At 40.9% G+C, this 20,713-nt stretch overlaps 1 protein-coding gene across 3 annotated transcripts in view; it reads right to left on the bottom strand.

Moving 5' to 3' along the window:
• ATF2 (activating transcription factor 2) overlaps positions 1–20,713 on the bottom strand; it is an 80,613-nt gene that overhangs the window by 48,156 nt on the left and 11,744 nt on the right. Inside the window, exons 4-8 of one of the 3 annotated variants that reach the window (XM_059727259.1) lie at positions 18,520–18,593; positions 17,770–17,839; positions 14,033–14,129; positions 9,255–9,373; positions 5,441–5,569 (exon numbers count right to left, since the gene is read on the bottom strand). In XM_059727259.1, coding sequence (XP_059583242.1) covers positions 5,441–5,569; positions 9,255–9,373; positions 14,033–14,129; positions 17,770–17,817 — 393 coding nt within the window. In that variant the 5' untranslated portion in view covers positions 17,818–17,839; positions 18,520–18,593. Of the gene's footprint in view, positions 1–5,440; positions 5,570–9,254; positions 9,374–10,316; positions 10,514–14,032; positions 14,130–17,769; positions 17,840–18,519; positions 18,594–20,713 lie in introns of those variants that run through there. The other 2 variants (XM_059727260.1, XM_059727261.1) reach the window with 2 other exon arrangements.

Genomic DNA, 20,713 nt, shown 5'->3' with positions numbered 1-20,713 from the left:
CTGGCAAGTCATGTCACACACTTATTCTGTCCATGCCTCCCACTCTGTCCTATTAATGGCAACAGTATAACAACTAGCAAAGAAACTCATAAATTCCCTTCTAGGAGAACAATACTGAAAAAGAAGCAGGAAAAAAATGACTAACTGGAAAAAAACAACAAAGTGGCAGCAGAAAAAGAAAAAAATTGCATGGCTATTCATATATTCACTTAATCACATTATGCAAATGTATCTGTATGAGCAAGACCTCAATACTGATGAAAAATGGGTAATGAAACCATTATAATATTAGGGCATTACACATTTGGCTGTGCCTTCACTGAATTTTAAAAGACAACTACAATTATTTTTATACTTCTGATGTTTGGAGACTTAAAAAGTACACAGTTATGTTTTTAAATTGCCTATTTTATTAAATGAAATTATAGGGTTTTATTTAAAAGAACTCCTTGGAAAACTGCTGCTTGCCATCCAGAAACAGACTTCAAGCATCAGAGATAATATGTTTTAATACCCCATGCATGTTTACATGAGCTCAAATGCAACATTTGCAACTTACATTTTGTCTTATTTCCAAGCTATTTTCTTTCATCTAATGTTTTGAAAGTTGCATATGAGTGCTAGCTATACCTTGTGCTTTCTACACACTATTTGATAAGAGCTTTAATAGTAAGTTTAAAGTTGAAAATGCTAACAATAGCAGATTATAAATGTAAGCAGGACAAAATTTAAAGGAAATGTGCACAATTTAAAAAAAATAAAAAAATCAGAGCATACCCAGGCAATTAAGTGGCATTCAAAAGATTACCCCAAAATTTCTTGTAGAGCTTTTCTATTTCTGTCAGAATGCTGACTTTTAATTGACATAAGGATATTCTATTCAGAAGCAGAAAGGATCACAGGGATAAATTGTCAGAGTCCTAAAACAATGCTACGAAAGCTCTTTCCTTTACAAGTTTAAACCAATTACAAAGTACCAAAAACCTAATTGAAAATGATTTCTTCTATCAATACAACTAAGTCTTCATCTCAAAACTGCAAGGAAACACTGAAGGATGTGAAGTATTTTAACAAAGACTCTAACTACTTCTAAATTCATTTTCCACTGAAAATGCAAATCTTTGTTTATTGCTTATATTTACATACAACTATTTTGCATCTAAATACAAGTCCATATAATAACTTTCTAGCACTGCTATGTTCCATGTACAAATGGACACACAAAAATACTGTACAATGTTATAACTGAATACTACAGAAATAAATGTTTGGATATAAAATACCTATATCAATTGGAGAATGAGTATTCTGGCAATTCTTAACTGAACAGAGTTAAGATATACCTCTCCAAAGATTATTAAGAAGAAACTATGTTTGTTTGTTTGTTTATTAAAAATCCCTGAAAGAATAAATTAAGTTTAAAAATTTATTATTTTAAAGCTGAAAGACTTATAGGGAAAGTAAGGATAATTGAACCTATTTGATGTAGAATGTCAACTATTAAACACTGATAGAACTAAAAGAATCTCCCAAAACAGATCTGTCCACTTCTGAGCAGCCACCCCTCTGCAACCCATGGGCTCCCTTGCCCTGTGAACTGTGCAGAATTCCCAGGTTCCCCAACTATGCGGACTGTGCCACTCTACCCCCAGGAATGGGGGCAAGAAGTAGAAGCTGGAGGAGGAAAGGGGAGCCTGAAGACCTTGCCAACATTAGAAGTTGTTGGGGGTGAGTGGTGGCCAGGCAGGAACCTGTGGGCTACAAGTTGGCCAGCCCCATCTCAGAAAACAGAATAGGAAAAAAAGAAATAAAATGCCAATTTACAGATGGTCGCATAAGTTTTTCTTATGTGAGTAAAGATAATTAGAAGTCTGTTGCACATGCATTAATGGACTGCATATTCTTAAGCAAAAATACTGCCGCAACCAATCCACAGAACCAATGAAAGTGTGACAGCAACTTGTTTTTTTTAACCTAGATAAGTCCTGCTTGAAAGAGATGTGCCTTCCCCACTTCAGTAAGAAAACAGGAGGAAAATGCTGAACTCTCACAAGCGACCAAACAGCATCACTCTGCTCACATCTCTTAACTTCACCAGTCCTCATTCAGCAGCAACACATTATGCAGCCCCCTCACCACCAACTCAGTCTGTCTGTACAATCATACAACCAAAAATAGAGATAACCAGGAGCTACAGTACAAGATTAAGCAGCAACATTTTCAGCATTGTTTCCAAAATACAATATCAGTGAAATTTCAGCATCATAGGTATGATGTATTTGGTAAAGAACTGCCAAAGAATGATAATACTATGAGAGCATGGACACAAGTAACACTTAGAACAGTTTAAATATGGCTTAAACCTGAAGCAGAGAAATACATAAGCTAGTTAAATCAGTTCAAAGCCATCTGAAACGGTTCAAAGTGTACCTCAACCATCAAATACTATTTTGAACAGTTCACTGTTATGTGTGGAAACTGAACATTCTGTGATATGGGTTTAGTCAGTCCTCCCAGCATCCCATAATGCATCATTCCTCACCCAGCCCCTTTCTCCCCCGACTGTAGCAATTGGCCATTCTGGTATGGAGCCAGAATTATACCGCCCCCCTTTTCTTCCTTTTGTTGGTACTCCTCTTGCCTCCCCACAAAATCAATGAGCTCTCTTGTAGCTCCCTTGTACTGCTTGGTCAATAAAATCTCTCTTTTCTAATAATTAGCTGTGTCCTTACTCCCTACTCAACCATGGCCCCTCCCCACTGCCTCACTCAACTCCTGGGAACCAACAAGCATGGGGCCAAGCATTTCCTCACCTCTCTCCCCACCAAGTCAGACAAGCACACTGCAGACTTTAGTTAACTGCAGGCTACTGACGTTTATTGAACTCCTATTTAGGAGAAACGAGAAAGCAGAAAACTGAAAACACTCTTGGCCACTCTTTCAGAAAAGTGAAAACACTCACTCACCCCACTGTGCTCTCATAATATGGGTGCAAGCACTCCACCCCTACTTGCCCACTCCAAGACATGTTGGGCTGGATACTCACTCCCATTCCCTAGTGTCATGACCACAGCACTTCACACAACTGTGAACTCATGCATAATCACTGACATTTTGGAATGGTTCAATTGTTACATGTGTCTACACACTAAGTACTTCTTTTAATGAAGGTAGTAATATACAAAAGTAGAGCTATCATTTAAATCCTTACAACTATTTTCTGGTAAATATCAGAGTGCTAGAATGTTTATTCTTGGGCAGGAAATAAGCTAATTTTGCTAAAAAGAGCAATAGAGGGATTTTAATTTGTGAATTTACCTGCCTCAAAACAACGCATGAATTGCATCTTGAAGTAAATTATTTTAACACTTATTTTGGTTTCCTTTAAATAGCTGAACTTTTCCATTAAACAGTTGCAAACAAAGGGAGTACTTGGAAGAGGAGGTGTCATGTGGCATGCTGTCCCTGGCTTTTAAAAAATTGGACAGGTCTGCTCCAATTTGTAAGGTAAGGAACACCAATAATATAGATATAAGCAGGGATCCAGATTTTCCACTGCCTGCAGTAAAATGTGGATTTTTCAAAACCCAGATTTTTCCCTTTGAAGAAGGAAAACATGGGTTTCCCCTTGCAGACTGGCAGAGTTCCAGCCTACAAGAAGATGCTTGGGGCTGGGGGAAGCAGGGGGAGGGCTATCAGAGGTAGAGGACACCACGTGCATGTGCACACACATGTCACTGGCAATACAGCCAGGCAGGGTGGTGGGAGCAGCCCCAGCAGCTGGATACAGGTAAGTCTATAGGATGGGGTGGGGGGAGGAAGGTGGGTGGAGGGCCAGAACTTTGGGACTGTCTGGCGACTGCGTGTGGCAGGGTGAGGCATGTGTGGAAAAGGTGAAGGGAAGGGTTATGAGGTGTGTGTATGTGTGCGTGTGCGCGTGTGCAAGAGGCGTGTGCGCGCATGCCTCTGACACAACACAGGTGCCTGCCAGCACTAAGTGATGTCCAGGCATTGGGGCTGCAGCAGGGCAGGAGGGTCTGAGGCAGCACTCAGCACCACGGGTGAGTCCAACTCTGTGTCACTGTCAGCTGGGGCCCACCCAGAGGCACCTGTCCCTCCAGCAGAGGAAGGGGATCGTGGAGCCCTTTGGGGGCAGTGGCTGGGCTGGCAGCACCGAGGGCTGGTGCCCGTGCTCTCAGGGGCAGGGGTGGGGTGGCTGGAGATGCTGCCTGTGGGGTGCAGGGTGAGGGATGGGGGCCAGGCCACCTGACGCGATTTGTCTCTTACTCCTCCCTCCAGCTTGACGGGCTCTGCTACCACTTGCATGAGCTGGAGCACTGCAGCCACCACAAGCAGGATGGAGACCATCTGGAGCCCCGTGCACTACCAGGGCCAGGGGACTGTGGGTTAGGAGTGAGGGGTGCTACCAGCACCAGGGGGGTGGAGGACTGTGGGTCAGGGGTGAGGGGCTATGGGTTAGGAGCAAAGCTGGGTGGGCTGTGGCTTGGGAGTGAGGGGCAATGGCATGGGAAGGGGCAGGGCACTGGCATATCAGGGCTGCACACTGCCACAAAGCAGTGGTGAAACAGCTGCAGCTGGACACACATCCTGGTGAGTGAAGGTGGCAGGGAGACTCAGATTTTCCATGATAAAAATACTAAAATCAAACGCCAAAATATATAGGTATTTAGAATTTATTTTATTATAAAGATTAAGGCACTGGTAGGCTTCTAAGATGCTTTAATATTGTAAAAATATAAATAAAACATTGTGTTCAACTGATACCTATATATATATATATATATATATATATATATATATATATATATATAAATGGCATTTTATTTTAATAATGGAAAAACGCAAATTTGGGGGGTTTTAAATCAAATAATTTTGAATTTTTAACAGAGAAAATCAGGCTCCTCAGACATAAAGAAACTTTAATTATGCTGACGGTGACCTCTAAAGGTTTTTCAGAAACTGAAATTTCTTTCTACTTTTTGCTAGTTAATAATATGTAAATAGGGCTTTTTAAAAGTTTTGTTCTTAAATGTAGTAATATCAGGAGTGTTAAGTCTAGTCTCTCTTTTTGTTTTTTGGATGACCAGTGGGAGGTGTAAGAGATAATCAAGAGAGAATTCTTATGAGCAAAGCTTAACTGTAGGGTTGAGGGTTCTGTATCTTTAATCAAGGCTTCCTGAATTCAAAATATTAACCAATCTTCAGAGAAGCCGACAAAGCAAAAATCCTTTCCTTTCCTAAGAACTTAACTTAGAATTCACTAAGAACTGATTACCTGAATGAGTCATATGACTAATATTAGTATTCAGTATATAGCTGGATCATCAAAGTAGTCCTGATAAATGTTTTAAAAACGCAATGCATCATTCAATGTCCTTTATCAGTAGTAGTTCTGAATCTTGAAAAATAGGTTCCTGACCTTTTCATCACTGGTAGTGGATTCTGGATGAGGTAAAGGACTGTCCTGATGAGTTGTCTCCACAACTGAAGGCTCTTCAATTTTATTTCTTATGATTGGTGTTGCAAGAGGGGAGAGATCTAGTGGCATCTAAAAGAGTAAACATGAAAATAAACCTGTTCATTATTCACAAACAAACACATAAAAATCAAATAAGCACCTGAGTAAGGGCTCTACTCTAGACAAGAGGAGAGGTAAACAAAACTTTTCTGGTCACTCTCCCCCTTTTCTCCACCTCTCCACTGAACTCAGCAGCAGAGGAAAGGAGGGGACAACAGGAGGGGATGAGCAATGGTGGCATTCAGGCCTTGGGCTCTGGAACCAAAAAAAAACGGGACCAGGCCAGACTCTGTGCCAAGAACTCATGTGCATCACAGTCTAAACAGGATGTGAACACATTGCCAGGCCCTCTGTGCCCCTGCCCTGGAGTACCATATTCCTCTCTAAAATACAGATATCAGAGGGAAATGAGCAGTTTCGAAAAAAACCTGTTAAAGAATTTCTAAAATTCTTTAATATCTGTAGTCTCCAGAAATAGCACAAGAAGAGTTCTCATGCTGTACACATTTCCAGGATTGATATTGCTACACATATCAGTGTAGGATAGTGGAAGTGAGTGAATAAAAGCAAGTGATTTGGAAGTACAGTGGGCACAGAGAAAGGGTGAGGGGGATAATTGTTTGTTAAGCATAGGTAAAATTTTAATAGGTCTTCGGTGCCTACTTCTATCTTTCTAGCCGAAGAGAAGGCTAAAGGTCTGATCCTGCAAACCCTCGAGAAGGAATAAAATAAATGTAAAGACAACGAATTTAAGCAAAGATAATTAGGAAAACAGAGTGAAACAAGTTAACAGATTCAAACATACCTTTCCTAAAAATTCAATCTGCAAATGAACAAGCTTTCTAGTATTGGTTCTGAAGACCAACATTGTCTTTAGACCAAATGACTTAAATTTCACTTCATCTGACAAAGCGAATATAATTATAACTCATTTAATTTCAAACTGAACTATTTAAATTATTTGGTTGCTTTCTTTTAGTGTGTTAGGGGTTCACTGATAGAGATTTTGGGGGCTGATACTGATAGCCGAGTTTTAAGGAGGCATATCAGTTGACACAGATCCGATTTCCAATATGCAGTCCTGCAGCTTGAAGAGCTGCATCCAGCTGGTAAGTCTGTTGTGGTGGAAGGGGAGGGATGGGGCATGGGGGGGCAGATGAACGCCCCTGTGGTGGGAGGGATTGGGGTGGGGGCAGGGCGCAGGATGGAACTGCAAATGACTCATCTGTGGGGTGTCAGGGGGTGGTGGCTCCCACCACTGTATGCAACCCTGTAGGGTATGGGGGTGGGGGGCATTTGCATCTGCATGGGGTGGGGAGGTAGGGCGGGCTGCAGCTGCAAGCTGGGGCCGGGTCAGTGCTGGACTATTCCTGGCAGGGGCTGGGCCAAGCTGTGCTTGGGGCAAGTGGTGGTGGCACCGGCAAGGGGGGATGGGACGGGGGGAACTGCAGCCACCCTGAAATTTGCCGCAGTCCCCCTCTCATGTCCCCCCCCCTCAGTGCTGCCACCACCCACCCCGAGCGCAGCACTGCCCCCCCGCCATGCACCAGGAAGACCCTGGCGCAGCCCCGGCCCCAATCTGCAGCTGCAGCCCGGCCATGCCCCATGTAGATCTGGAGGCACAGGCCCCCTGTGCCCTCCTGGGGTGCGCACAGCAGCAGGAGCTGCACCCCACCCCCTCCCCATGCCCACCAGAAGAGCCACAGCTCCGTCTTGTGCCCTGCCCTGCCTTGGCTGGGCAGCACCTGCCCCAGCCCCAGCCTCACTCCCTCCCACAACACGAGGGCCTTGATCTACTCCCCCCTTCCTTCCTCCCTCCCTCCCCTTCCACAACAGACTTCCTAGCTGCATGCAGCTCTCCAAGTTGCCACACTGTACTCCTTGCTGTCTGCGTGCTGTGCTGTGGCTGCGTGCATGCACAGGCATTTATTGGCCACATCAGGCCAATTTCTGATACAATTTTCTTTGTATTGGTGCCGATCGGACCAACGTATTGGCGCACCTGTATAGTGTTTCATTTCTTTAAATTCTGTATTTGATTTTTACCATCATTTAAACAAGAGTGCTTAACCCCACAGCCCATGGAGCCACATCATCCAGTCCATGGGATTTGTCATGGGTCTCAAAATTTGGTAGCAGCAGACTGGTAGAACCTAATTGCTACTCCCCTGCTGTCAAAATTTCTGGACCCACTGAAAGCCCTGTGGGCTGCATGGCATGGCCCTGTGTGCTAGACTGAGTACATGGGACTGACTGGGCCAGGGCTGAGTGGGGCAGCGCAGGGCAGCGGCATGGAGCTGAGCTGTGTGGTACTAGGTAGTGAGGTGGCATGGAGCTGAGCAGGGCAGTGCAGGGAGGCATGGAGCAAAGCAAAGCAGCACAGGACTGAGCAAACGGTAAGGAAGCTGAGCATAGGGCCAAGCAGGGCAGCACAAGGCCCAATCTGGCCATACACCACTTATCCAGCCTGTGAGGCCAAGAGATTGAGCACCTCTGATTTAAATTACTAAATTGCAATTAGAGGTGCACTGATCTATCAGTTGCATATTGGATCAGCCCAATAACAGGAAAATTAACATTAGTGGCAATCAGCTTTTTTTGGCCAATAATGTCACCGACAAATGCCCCCGCTTGGGGCATTCAGCTTTGCTGCCTTTCCCTTGGAAGCCCTGGTGCCTTGAGCAGGGGAGATGCTGGGGAGGGCTTGGGGAGCTATAGTCACCCCCAAATTCCCCATAATACCCTGCAGCCACTGCTCCCAGCACTTCCACCGCCACCTGCCCTGCCCCTGCCCATTCTGAAAGCAGTCCCGGCCCAGCTCCCTTGCCAGGGAATAGCTGGCACAGCCCCTGGCCCCCAAACCACAGTATACAGCCCACCCTTGCCCTGGGCACAAATCTGGGGGGGGAGGGTGCACGCAGCCGTGGGGAGTCGACCCCCTCCCCTCTCTGAATGAGTCGCCTGCAGCTCCATCCCACTCCCAGCCCTGGGGTCACATTCACTGCCCAAGCAGGGCAGCACCTACACACACCTCACTCCCTCCCTCACATGAGAGCCTTGATCTGCCCTCCTCACCACAGACTTACTGGCAGGAGGCTGCTCTCCAAGCTGCTGGGCTGTATTCCTGTAAATCGGCTATTGGATCAGTCTTGGCCAATATGGCTGCTTAATAATTGGCTGTCAGTATCGGTCAAGAAAATCTATCTGTGCACCCCTAATCGAAATATTTGTTGAAATAATGTGTATAGTTTTAAAGTGCTGTCTAATTACTATGTATGTGCAAAACAATATTTATGTGTTATTCCTACCTCACTCACTCGTATTGTGCTTTTTCCTAAAAAACCCAGGATCTTTTTAGGATCTTGTTTACAGAATTCTCAAAGACTCTTGGAGTAAACAGAGTGCCTATATTGATTTCAATGGCTAAGGACCAGGTCCTTAAAAAATTTGTCAGTGGCACAATCCACAGTTTATGAAGTTAAAGCAGGACTGGTTGGAGGATTGGTTTCTAAGCTTGTGTTTTTTCTACATAACATACAGGCATTGAGATGTTAATGAACAGGTTCATTTCAGGAACGAAGATAAAATAAAAAACATTTATTTTTGGACCATAATTTCCCATATAAAGTAGCTCATCTACATTATGAAAAGAATGGAAACTCTCAGGTCCCTGGAAAAAACTGTTTGCAGTAACTTTTCCATATGGCCAACATACTTTTTTAATGTCATCTTCTGAAGCCTTTTTGAATTCATTTTCAAAAGGACTTGCTAGCTCATTGAATAAACCCACTTCTTCACAGTTCTTCAAGAATCGAGTTGGTGTTGGTGTCTGATCTGAAATGAAAAAGAAAAATATGCAATTTTTTTTCAAAATGACAGTCAAATTAGCATAGGCATTTTCAGAATAAAAATATTAAAATACTGTCAATACAATAAGCCAACTAGTCATTTAATTTTTACTTTGGTTATTTATCCAAAAATACTAAAAGTACTGGGGCATACTTTAGGGGGAAATTCAATTAAAAACCTAAAAATGCAAATAAAAGCCTTAACCTAACTTCATTTTAAAATACATTTAAGATTCAGCTTTTACTTGTGTTATAGAAGCTTCCTGCTATGTCATTCTACCTGAACTCACAATCACTAAGGTTAACAACCCATTTAATTTAAATTACTTGTAATAAAAATAGACATATAACTCTTTCTGACAACTAAACTCCAATCATTTTAGATTTGGATTTTTTTTTTCCTAAGTAGAAAAAAAATAGTATTTTTGGTAGCTTAGGATATTTCTTCATTCATTTTTTCCTAAAAACTACTTACTACTTAAAAATAACTTAGTAGACAGTTACTCCATGTTTCATAAGATATTAGCTTTTACACATTTGAGAGAGTAGTTAGAGCCGAAAGTACTAAAATGACTAAAACAAGATACTTACCAGACACATGGGTAAATTTTCTTACCCTTCTGGTGTGTGTTATTTTTAATAAAACATGTTATGAGCAAACTTTTCAAAACAGAAGAATGCTAATTCTCACCTTGACAGAGAAACCATTTACTCAGCCTGGGTGTTATTAATAGATATAAAACTCAACAATCCTATGTCTGGGTTAGCACTGGACTATAAATTACTGGTGTGGGAAGAGGGGGCTTAGAGAAGAGTTACCTTCTAATTCCTCTCATCCCCCTTTCAAATAGACTTTAATAAGTACCAGGCTAGTTTGGAGGCACAAGAGGTTGCATATATAAAAAAATCATATTAAAAATGGTATTTACATTAATAATGGTAATATTTGGAAGGTGGCATTCACTTGCAGTTTTGGTAATTGGGAAGACTTTTTCATTCCAAAACCCAGGGACAAGGTTGTAAAGGGAGATATGACATGTGGTTAAAAAGTCTCCCACGCCTCCGAGGCATACTCCTTTCTCTCTTTTGTTCAGCTCAGTCAGAAGGGGTACTGATGCTCCACCTGCTGGAGACAAACAACTGAGGTTTGTGAACTGGTTAGCCCCTTATAGCAGTGGTTTTCAACCTTTTTTTATTTGTGGACCCCTAAAAAATTTTGAATGGAGGTGCAGACCCCTTTGAATTGTAAGTGTGGGTATTCACATACTGTTGATTGATCACAGTCATCTTTTGTGGACCCCTTGGACATAGTCTGTGGACCCCCGTGGGTCCACTGCTTTATAGTATACATAGAAGGGGGCTATCATCAAAAGTCTAAGTTCTAGCTATCTCTACCTGTTGACTACAAAGATTTTTTCTCAAATTCCTGATCAGATCAGATTAAGAAAAAGGGGGCCCTATTTTCAAAGTGTTGAGAGGTCCTCTTGTATGAATACCCACCATTAAAAACAAGGAAAGATGGTGTTTACAGGGTTACAGTCTGTTTTTGCATCCTGCCATGCCAGATCTACATGGCAGGACATATGCTTTTTAGGAAGATACATCTGCAGAGTAAGAGAGCCCTGGATCAGAGAACTAGTCTCCCAGTCCAGGGCTCCCCTTGCACCTGGACCTTTAAAGACTTAATGAGCAGCTGGCACTAGGGAACCTGGGGATGTCAGGCTGTATGGCACTCCTTTCAAGGGACATGGGGTGGCCATGTTCCAGACCAAGAGTTGGCACCTGACAAACCTCCCCCCTAATCAGGTGATCAGTGGGACCACACAGAGGGCAGCAGGTCTGGGACACAATCACCCTCTGTCCCCTGAAAGGCACACCAAGAGATTTAAAGCTGCATGATGCATTTAAAGCCACATAGCTTGAAATGTCAGGGTATGCAGAGTGCACCAACTGCCTTTCAAGCAGCAGGGGGTGGCTGCGTCTTGGGGCAGGTAAACCAGGCTGGGGGCAGGTCTCTGTTCTGGGACACAGCCACATCCTGCATCTTGAAAGACATACCATTTAGTCTAGCCATGGGAGGCAGCGGGGGATGGCCACAGGCGTACATGCAGCTGGGCTACATATAGGCACAAGAAGCACCTTCCCAATCTCAGAATCTTGCCCTTATAGGATCATGCCATACGTTCAAATTAAAGCGTGATACAAACCAACCAAAGATGTTCCACATTAAATAACTTACGCATGCGGTATGCTGATATTTATGGTCCAATTAACATGCGAATGCACCATAAATATAATGTCTGTCAGGGGGCATAGCGGCTACTCCCCTTGTTATTAAGAGACGTGTTATTTGTACTAAAGTTATAATAATCATAGAAAGTATGGTGAAGATAGTATGCCAAACCTTACTGATTTAAAGGGTGTGAAATTAAACTCACAGAAGACTTATTGATATCCTGGCACCTAGTCTGTGAAAACATTCCATACTCATTTTATATTTTGGTTAACGTGCATACTTCATTTAGTTCACTTAGCACTTGTACATTATTAGTTTTTATATAATATCAGTATAAGAAAGTAATGTTATAAAAGATTTCAGTGACAGTTATCTGACAGTGTGTGAATATCACATAAGTACTGGATTAGGGTAAGGAAGGGAGATGAAGAACTCTTCCATTACTTGACTTTCAATTACTTATGTGACAGGTGCTCATTATTTTTAATTGTACCACTGCAAACAGCATTATAGGGGTGTACCGATAAAGATTTTATTGGCCAATACTGATGGCCAATTATTAACCAGCCATATCGGCCAATACCAATACAATAGCTGATATGCAGCCTGGCAGCTTGGAAAACAGCATCCAGGCAGTAAGTCTGTGGAAAGGAAGGGGAGGGGGAGAGGGGAGGGACATGGGGGGGCAGAGCAAGAGAGTGAAATCCGCAGATCAAAAGAGTGAAATCTGATCTGCCCCCACCCAATGCTCCTTCCATCCCCACCACAAACTTACTGGCCGGCAGATCCGTCAGGAAGAATCCAACACAGCTCCAGGCCCCGAGCCCACAGTAGGCAGCCTGTTCTCTCCCCATGCACAAATCCAGGAGGCACATGACCCCCATGCCTCCTCTAGGGACCCCCATGCCTCCTCTGGGGATGCGCACAGCAACAGGAGCCACGCCTGCTCCATTCCCTTCCTCAGTCCACCCCCCCCCACACCCCTTCCCTCCTGCACACTCCTCCCCCCTCCCACAGACTTACCAGCCAGACACTGCTCCCCAAGCTGCCAGGCTGCATTCCTGGCTGCATGCATGCTGCAGCTGCGCACGTGCATGTGGCATTTATCTGTGACAATATTAGCAACACCAGCCAAAAAAAGCTGATTGCTGATAATGTCAATTTTCCTTTTATCAGTGCCGATATGATATGGATCAATATATCGGTGCACCTCTACAGCATTTATATTTTTAAATGTCTACCATGAATACAGTTTGTGTCTCTCCTAATAAAATAGTAACTTACAAACAAGGAAAGTTGAACAGAAGGACTGGAATCTTTGTGTAATTAAGTACATCTTTTCCACTGCTGGAAAAGCTTCTGATTATATTCCTGGAGTAGTTATATGTACACTATCCCTAAAGAACTTAAATATTTTAAATGATCTATTAGTAATTGTTTGGGTGTTTACAAGTCACAGACATACCCCTGTCCTGTGAAGTTTGGAAGGCTAATTTATTTTGAGAAAAACAAGAAAATATGACTGTGACAAAGAAAATGCTAAGAGTTCAGACATGAAAGTCTGAAGACACATATAGTAAGGAAGTAGTTTAGATTTAAACAAAAACTAAGCTACATTTACCTCCTTTCTAAAAATCTATTTACATTAAACTATTGATTAATTTCCCTGAGGCAACTGAAATATGTAAAAGATGTTTTAGCAAAAAAAAAAAAAAAAAAAATCATCATTTAAACCAAGCAACCAAGACCATAGAAAATAGTTCAACACGCAAAATGTTTACTCTGGTTTTGTACATTGGCTTTAAGGAGGATAGATACCAGTCATCTTAGGGGTATTAGCATGAAATACCTGCTACTGGGGGTGGGGACAAATGGCCCTTGAGGTCCCTTCGAACCTTCTGATTCCCTGCTACCTGTTACCTTACCAACAGGTGACAGGGAAACAAGTGAAAGCCTGTTTGGCTTGAGAAATGGCTATTTTGGGATATATGTATCTCAGTGCAGTTTTATTTAACTTTTTACCCAGGATAATTTCAAGTTGGATATGAGGGAGCTATGTCAGCCTAGGGCATCAGCTCTTATTCCACACTGATAACTTATTGTGTGTCCAGAACCTAAATTTCAGAATTGGTTAAGCACAGCAACAGTGCTTTTGTATGTATGCTTAGACAGTTAATAAACTACTGCATTAGTAAAAATTAAACACATATTTAAGCTATGTATGTGTCAAAATAAGTGATTTATAGGGAAATAAAATGGATAAGCACTTGTCAGACTGTACTATACAGTAATCCTATGGTATTTGCTTTCACCACTTTATAGAAGTTAAAGTATGTACAGAAAATAAACAAAATTTGTGAACATTCCAGGAGAAAGATGGATAAACCATTAATAAAAATATATACTAACCAGCCACAATGACACTGTCATTACGAGCTGGACCAAATTTCAGTGTCATCTCATGTTTATGTTTATGGACAGCCAAATGATCTTCGTTGGTAAAACGCTGTGGCAAAAAGTTTTAAAATATAGTTAAAATTCTGAATGCGACTGAAATGAAATAAAGATATGGAAAGTCATTTTCACATGTAAAACCACCATTATTACCAAATTATCAGCTGACTTTTTACATGGATATGTATCTGTCTTTGGTCAGAAAGATTTCCAGGTAGGCTTTTCTCACAGAAACTGTGGGGTTGAATGAAACATGTGGCAGTCCATTTTCTTGAACTATACCCACGTAATTTGGTATTTTTAACTCTACCCTTGGGCAGCTTTCAGTGGATGTACATTACAATCTTTCATTTCTCTGTGCATTCTGCCTGGGATAATTTTGGAAATTTGGCTGCGACAGCAAGCTTCCTTATTAGTAAGAATATTTTAAAGTGCTTTTAAATCCACATGCAAATTATGATTTTACTCTTAAAATATTATCTAGGAAACTTAGCCCTGGCTAGAAAGAAGAAAGAGAAAATACCAGCAGGGTAACTGAACCAAGACTCAGTTTTTATCCCTTTTCTTGAACAATGAAACAGTAGAATTCAAGGAAAATGTGTCACTGGGTCTCAGGAGTTGGGGCAGCAGGCAGGCTAGTTAGCTCGCAGTTGACCCCAATTACCTTAGTGGGTCTAGCTGCCCAGCTGCCTAACTAGCTCTAGCTAACTCCAGCTACCTGCGAAGGTAGGGCTCCTTGCAGAGAAGCAGCAGTATTTTCAAAGCTCAATCTATTTAAGAGGATAGATGGCTCTCTGTCTAACCTGGGCTTCTGGATCTTAGTTTCCTGATTCCTGCTTACTGACTTCTAGTTTCCCAATTCCTACTTCCTAGCTCCACACCCCCTGCACTCCTGGTTTCAGTCCAGGCCCTGCTTCTGGATCCTGACCCTGTGGCTTATAGCTCTAATCTGGACCCCTGCTTCTGGCACCTGACCTTGTCTGTTCCTGATCCTCTGGGCTTACAATTTTCTACTGTCATTTCTGGGTTGCACCCTGACACTGGCTTATCAGGCCAGGTGGTCCTGAAACACTGCCCTTCTCCACAGGAATTTCTCATAATGTAATCAAAAGATGTGTAAATGTCAAGGTAGTTTTGAGGAATACAGCAGGGAGGGTGAAACCAGTGAGGGAGAATGTTGTGAGGGTTGATAGGCAAGAGGGTTTTTTTTGAGGTAAGAAGTCTCTGTCCCTTAGAACTGTGCTCTGGAACAGGTACTGAGAATCAGCATACTATTGGATAACTACCTTATTAGTGTAAGGGAAATCTAGGGGTGTAGACAGAAGTGACAAATTTCACTTGATCTGGCCACAGAAAGCAGTTTATTGCCATGGCCAAACACTAGTGTAAGGGTGAAGACAGGTTCAAAAATGGTTGACTGGGTGAAAATCTGATCTCTCATTGCATGAGAGATCAGATAAAGATGTTTCAAAATATAGCATGTTCTGTAACGTGCATCTGTACTGCCTCCCAGCCTGGTGCTGTTTTTCAGAATGGGAGTGGGGAAACAGAGTTCAGTCTGGGGATTTTTCAGACCCTCCCCCCAGAAGGGTGGGTATATTAGAGCACCCCTGAGGTTCCAATTCACCCACCCCACCCTTCAGCACCAGCTAGGGAGCCCCAAAAATGAGCTCCCTCCATTGCCTTTCCCCCCTCCCATTCTGAAAACAGAGAGCTAAGGCTGTTGCTATAGGAACCCGGCTGCAGGCTCCCAGGCCATCCCCCTACCACCTGGAACCAATAGTGAACTTCTGTTTAGTCCAGGGTAACATTGTAACTCAGAATGCTTTGCAGAAAAGTTCTGAGTTACAGCTGGGAGCTGCACTTCTGTCTGCACCCTAGATGTGCACCCCACAAAATTCCTCATCCCTTTCTTGACCGAGTTCGCTATCAGTGGCAGAAGAAGGGGAACATACTTCCCATTTACAGTCCTCTTTCTCAGAGTCTAGAATGTGAACTAGTATCTGAGAGGTCTCACATCCCATGTGTGACCCAGGATTGGGGGGAGAGGGACTACCATTTCAGTAGGCTTTGAGTCTCTCTTCCTGCCCCCAACACGTATTATACAGGGTCTGGGTAACCCCTGTCCTTCTGGAGGAGTCTGAACCCCTTCTCCTTATACTCCAGTTTAAGCTGGTATCTGGGAGTGCCCTGTTTTTTTTGGCCCTTATCAGCCCTTCTCTCCTCACATGCCACACCCCCCTCTCTCTGCCCAACAACAGAAGCCACTGGTGGCCACCTGGGCCCCATGACTATTCTGTGGAAGATCTGTAACCAGAACATTCTTGAGCAAGCTGGTACTGATAACGGAATAGCGAAAAGTAAAATTATTTTGAAAAATATCCCTCTTCTGCCAATTTTGATGCATCTGAGTGTATTAAACATTATTAAAAACCTCATTTTTTCCTACACTAAATGGAAATGGCTATGGTAACAGAATAGTAAGTTTAAGAAAGTTAGCATGCAAAAATTAAGATAACTTTTGAACATGTATAAATCTAAATAAATAAAAGTAAATTAATATCATAAGAAAATTAACTCATAACAGACCAATATGGTCCTATTTTATATGAATAGCAAACCTACAAGTTTCCAAATGATTATATATAAATCCATGACACGCAGAATGATAATACAATAGATAAAAGAAAACTTCCCTATTTGTGGTTACCAAGTCAACTATACAGTATGAAAACTACATCATCTTAAATAACCAGATAATAAAGTATTCAGAAACATTTCCCCTTCCTTTCTAGTCATATTTATTTTTTTATGTCGATGTACAAAATATATGCTAAAAAGTGGTACATGAAAACAAAAAAAAAATTAATGAAGGATTAATTTTCCACTATGTAAAGTATTCCTTTGAAAATGCAGACATCCTTGCATTTGAGATGCACCCAAATTTTCTCTCAATTTTAGAAAAAAACCAAATAAATACATTTGCAACCTTATAAACTCTGTGCTTGCATAAAAGCTTTTAACCTTTTTTTTCAACTTGAATTTACTTTCCACAATCAATATTTTCTTTTAAAAAGTGTGCCATGCAAAGGAATAAAGTATTATATTTTTAGATGATGCTTTCATTATATCTCATTAAATTTCTTCACTTATCACAAAGCTGTCATTATCAGTCTACATACCAGTTTATTATACGCATGGGGAGAGACTCAGAAGTTTTCTGAAACTTTTCAACATTGTATAGTGATGCCCTTGTGCATTGCTACACACGTTCCCTGCCATCAGTTAACGTCCAGAGACTTCCTGAATACCAGAGCGTGCATCACACTTAGTTTGCATCTAATTCTTATAGAGGGTTAACAAAATGATGAACAATATCGTACATGTTAATGCATTATTTGATTCCATTTAGAAAATTACAACAGAATTGACACAAAAAAGTATTTTTTTTTTCTGACAGATATATGACCTGGGGTTATGAAAATTTATCCTGCTGTGGACAGCATGGTTAAACCAACAAACTTTCTTGCTACCACCTGCTTTACAGCATAACAACATTACACAGTCATGTTCCAGAAACTATCATTAAGAAATCTCTATTCTTAAAATCTAACCAAATACATTTTGCTCTTTCTACACTCCCACTTTTCTTTTCTTTGGCCTACATTAATAGATTCCTGTCATCCCATTACCTGGCCACATCCAGGGGCTGTGCATAAAAAGGGTTTGTCATCACTCATATTCCACAGGTCGCTGTATTACCTAAGTTGAAAGGATAAAAGACTTCTCAAAATATTTGTAGTAATTGAAACTTTATCAGCATATCAACCTAGAAAAGCCCTGGGCTATAAAAAGTACTTCAGCATTTAGTATTCCAGAAGCAAGACCTGCTCTTTGTCTTCAGACTGCAGTGAGAGTTATCTAAGTATCTGGTAAGAAATGGAGGTACATTTCCAAGCCCAGTGAGGGAGATACACAAATCCAAACAGATACATAACAGATTTTGAGCATGCATCTTAATTTTAAAAGGAAGCAATACAAGAAAGCAATTGAACACAATGCAAAATTAACCTGTAAAATATGATCCACAAAATGTCACTGAGGTAGCTGACTGAAATAAAAATATAATGTAATTACCAGATTTCTAAAAACAGAGGAAAATAGCAAATAATAGTGAAGAAACAAGAATTAGTCATCCACAGCAAATCATTCACTCCCTTATTTTCTCAATGCTGTTAAACTCCACAGGGTTATGATGCCCATGCACATCTCCACAGCATATATACAGTTCTTAAGTGTAAATACAAAAATATACATTTTAAGACTCCTTCAGAAAAACAACACTAGCATTTACCTTAAAATATGCTCAACAAGGTGTCAGTAGATCTTTACTATACTTAGCAATGCTCTACATACTTACACATATACACAAATGTATATACCTGCCAGATTTCATACGTAAGCCAAATTTTATAAGGTGAACACCTTATCACGTCCTCCTTTTCATGGCAATAAACTATAATTAAAAGAAACAGACTAATTACTGTTATGGAAATGAAACAATAAAATGTAGTTATACCCTTGTAATATCACTAGGAAAATTATATAATTCTTGGATCAGGTCAAAATTGTATTGAATTTTTACCTACCCTGTAGATATACTTCAGTTTACTTCTAGAGTAAAGCCTTTCTACCTCAAAGTTCCATTTTTAATAATTTAATAGAAGCATGAGAAAATTTTAATTTTCAATGCAATTTCAATGCAATTTCTTCATGCAAAATAATAAAAATGACAAGGCATCTAAGGAATACTACTACAAGATCGTTTCAGGCTGGACATAAGGAAGAATTTCTTTACTGTCCGAGCCCCCAAGGTCTGGAACAGCCTGCCGCCGGAGGTTGTTCAAGTGCCTTCATTGAACACCTTCAAGATGAAACTGGATGCTTACCTTGCTGGGATCCTATGACCCCAGCTGACGTCCTGCCCTTTGGGCGGGGGGCTGGACTCGATGATCTTCCGAGGTCCCTTCCAGCCCTAATGTCTATGAAATCTATGAATAACTACTACTTTCTATTGTTTAAATAAAATATTTTTCAATTAAGTCTCTTAAGGGCTCTTGGGCAATAGCAGTAGCAATTCTACTTGTGATACACCATGCTTTGTTGTCCTTAGAATTCGTAATAAAAGAAGTCATACTGTGAGTTTTTTTCTTTTTTGGGTGGGGTATGAGGGAGCTGCCCTCACACACCATTTGTTGCAATTATAAGTTAACCTGCTACTTTCATGTTCAATTAAAAAAACAAACAAGCTTTCTCTCCTAAATCAGAGCCAGTAACTAGAGATAAAGGCCTCAAGCTGCTAGTACCCTTTCCAAAATCCTATGGAAGAGTCAAACAGCCAAGGAAAGGACCTAAAGTGTTAAATGCACTAAACATTCCAAAATAAAAACTATTCTGAAAAAAATTCTGACCTGGTATTTTTATTACATAACACAAAAATACAGTAAGTACAAAAGTCATAACTGTAGGGGTGTCAATTATAGGCTGATCCTGCCTATAAGTCAGGAGTTCTTTTTTTATGAGGTTTATTTTTTTTTAGAGGATAAAGAGTATACTTAAAATTAGAATAATACAGCATGCAACTCAAAAGTTATTAGAAATGCAGTAATTGCATAGGTTTACATACCAAGCCATTTTAAAATAAGATCTATACAAAAGCAAAAAACTCCCCAAAGACAGAATCTTTTCTGATCACTCCAAGTCAAGTTAGGCTAACAGTTTATCGCAAACTAAAAGACTCAGTGTGTCCACAACACACAATGTTTCTGCACTGACTTTACCACAAGTCTATGATGTGGCCAACATTCACTAATAAAATGGAAAACAATTTTTTAAAAGAAGAGGGTACACTTGCCCTGCCTATAAATTCATTTGACTTTCTTATGGTAACATACAAGATGCATTTAAAATGACTTTTTCAGATAGGTTACTTCACCCTACTCTTTCTCTATTAAATAAGTTTTGGATTATTAAACATCTTTTCTTCCTAACTGACTATAATTTCCCTTGGGTTACAAGAGGTTCAGTAACTCCTATATTTAGATAAAAGCACTATATAAGATGGGAAACCTAAGTATTTAAATTACTCTAAAAGTTCAAAGAAAATACAAGAAGCCAGAAGAAAAGTACTGGAATAGTACTGAGAAAAAAGTAAGACCTAAACAAAATCAAGGTCTACTTCTAATTACATTTCTCTTAGCTAGATGCCTGCAACTATCATAGTACCAGAGACAAATAATTTTTTTTTACAAAGAGAGTCTTTGCATTCCAAATGACACTTCAGAATGGATTTTTTTTTTTAAACTGTAATGATGAAGCCAAAGGAAAAAGGCAGGAGCTGAGGCTGAATAAAGAATGATCATCATAATTCATTTATTTCAGAATAATGGTTGGAAAGACAGCTCCAGACAGAATGTCTAAGTAACCAAGAACAGGATAGGTACCGGACAATAATTTTGGATGCAAAAGTCCGCCTTAACATTAAAAGATGTAAGATAGTAAAGAAACTAATAGTACTCACAACCCCATAGAACTCATTTGACCCTGAAACTCATTCAGAAATTGTAAAGTACCATT

This window comes from Alligator mississippiensis, chromosome 4 (assembly GCF_030867095.1).
Source record: "Alligator mississippiensis isolate rAllMis1 chromosome 4, rAllMis1, whole genome shotgun sequence".
In the NCBI taxonomy this organism is placed as follows: domain Eukaryota; kingdom Metazoa; phylum Chordata; order Crocodylia; family Alligatoridae; genus Alligator; species Alligator mississippiensis.
Note: the sequence above shows the minus strand (reverse complement) of the source record. Positions and strands in the feature narration are given on the sequence as shown.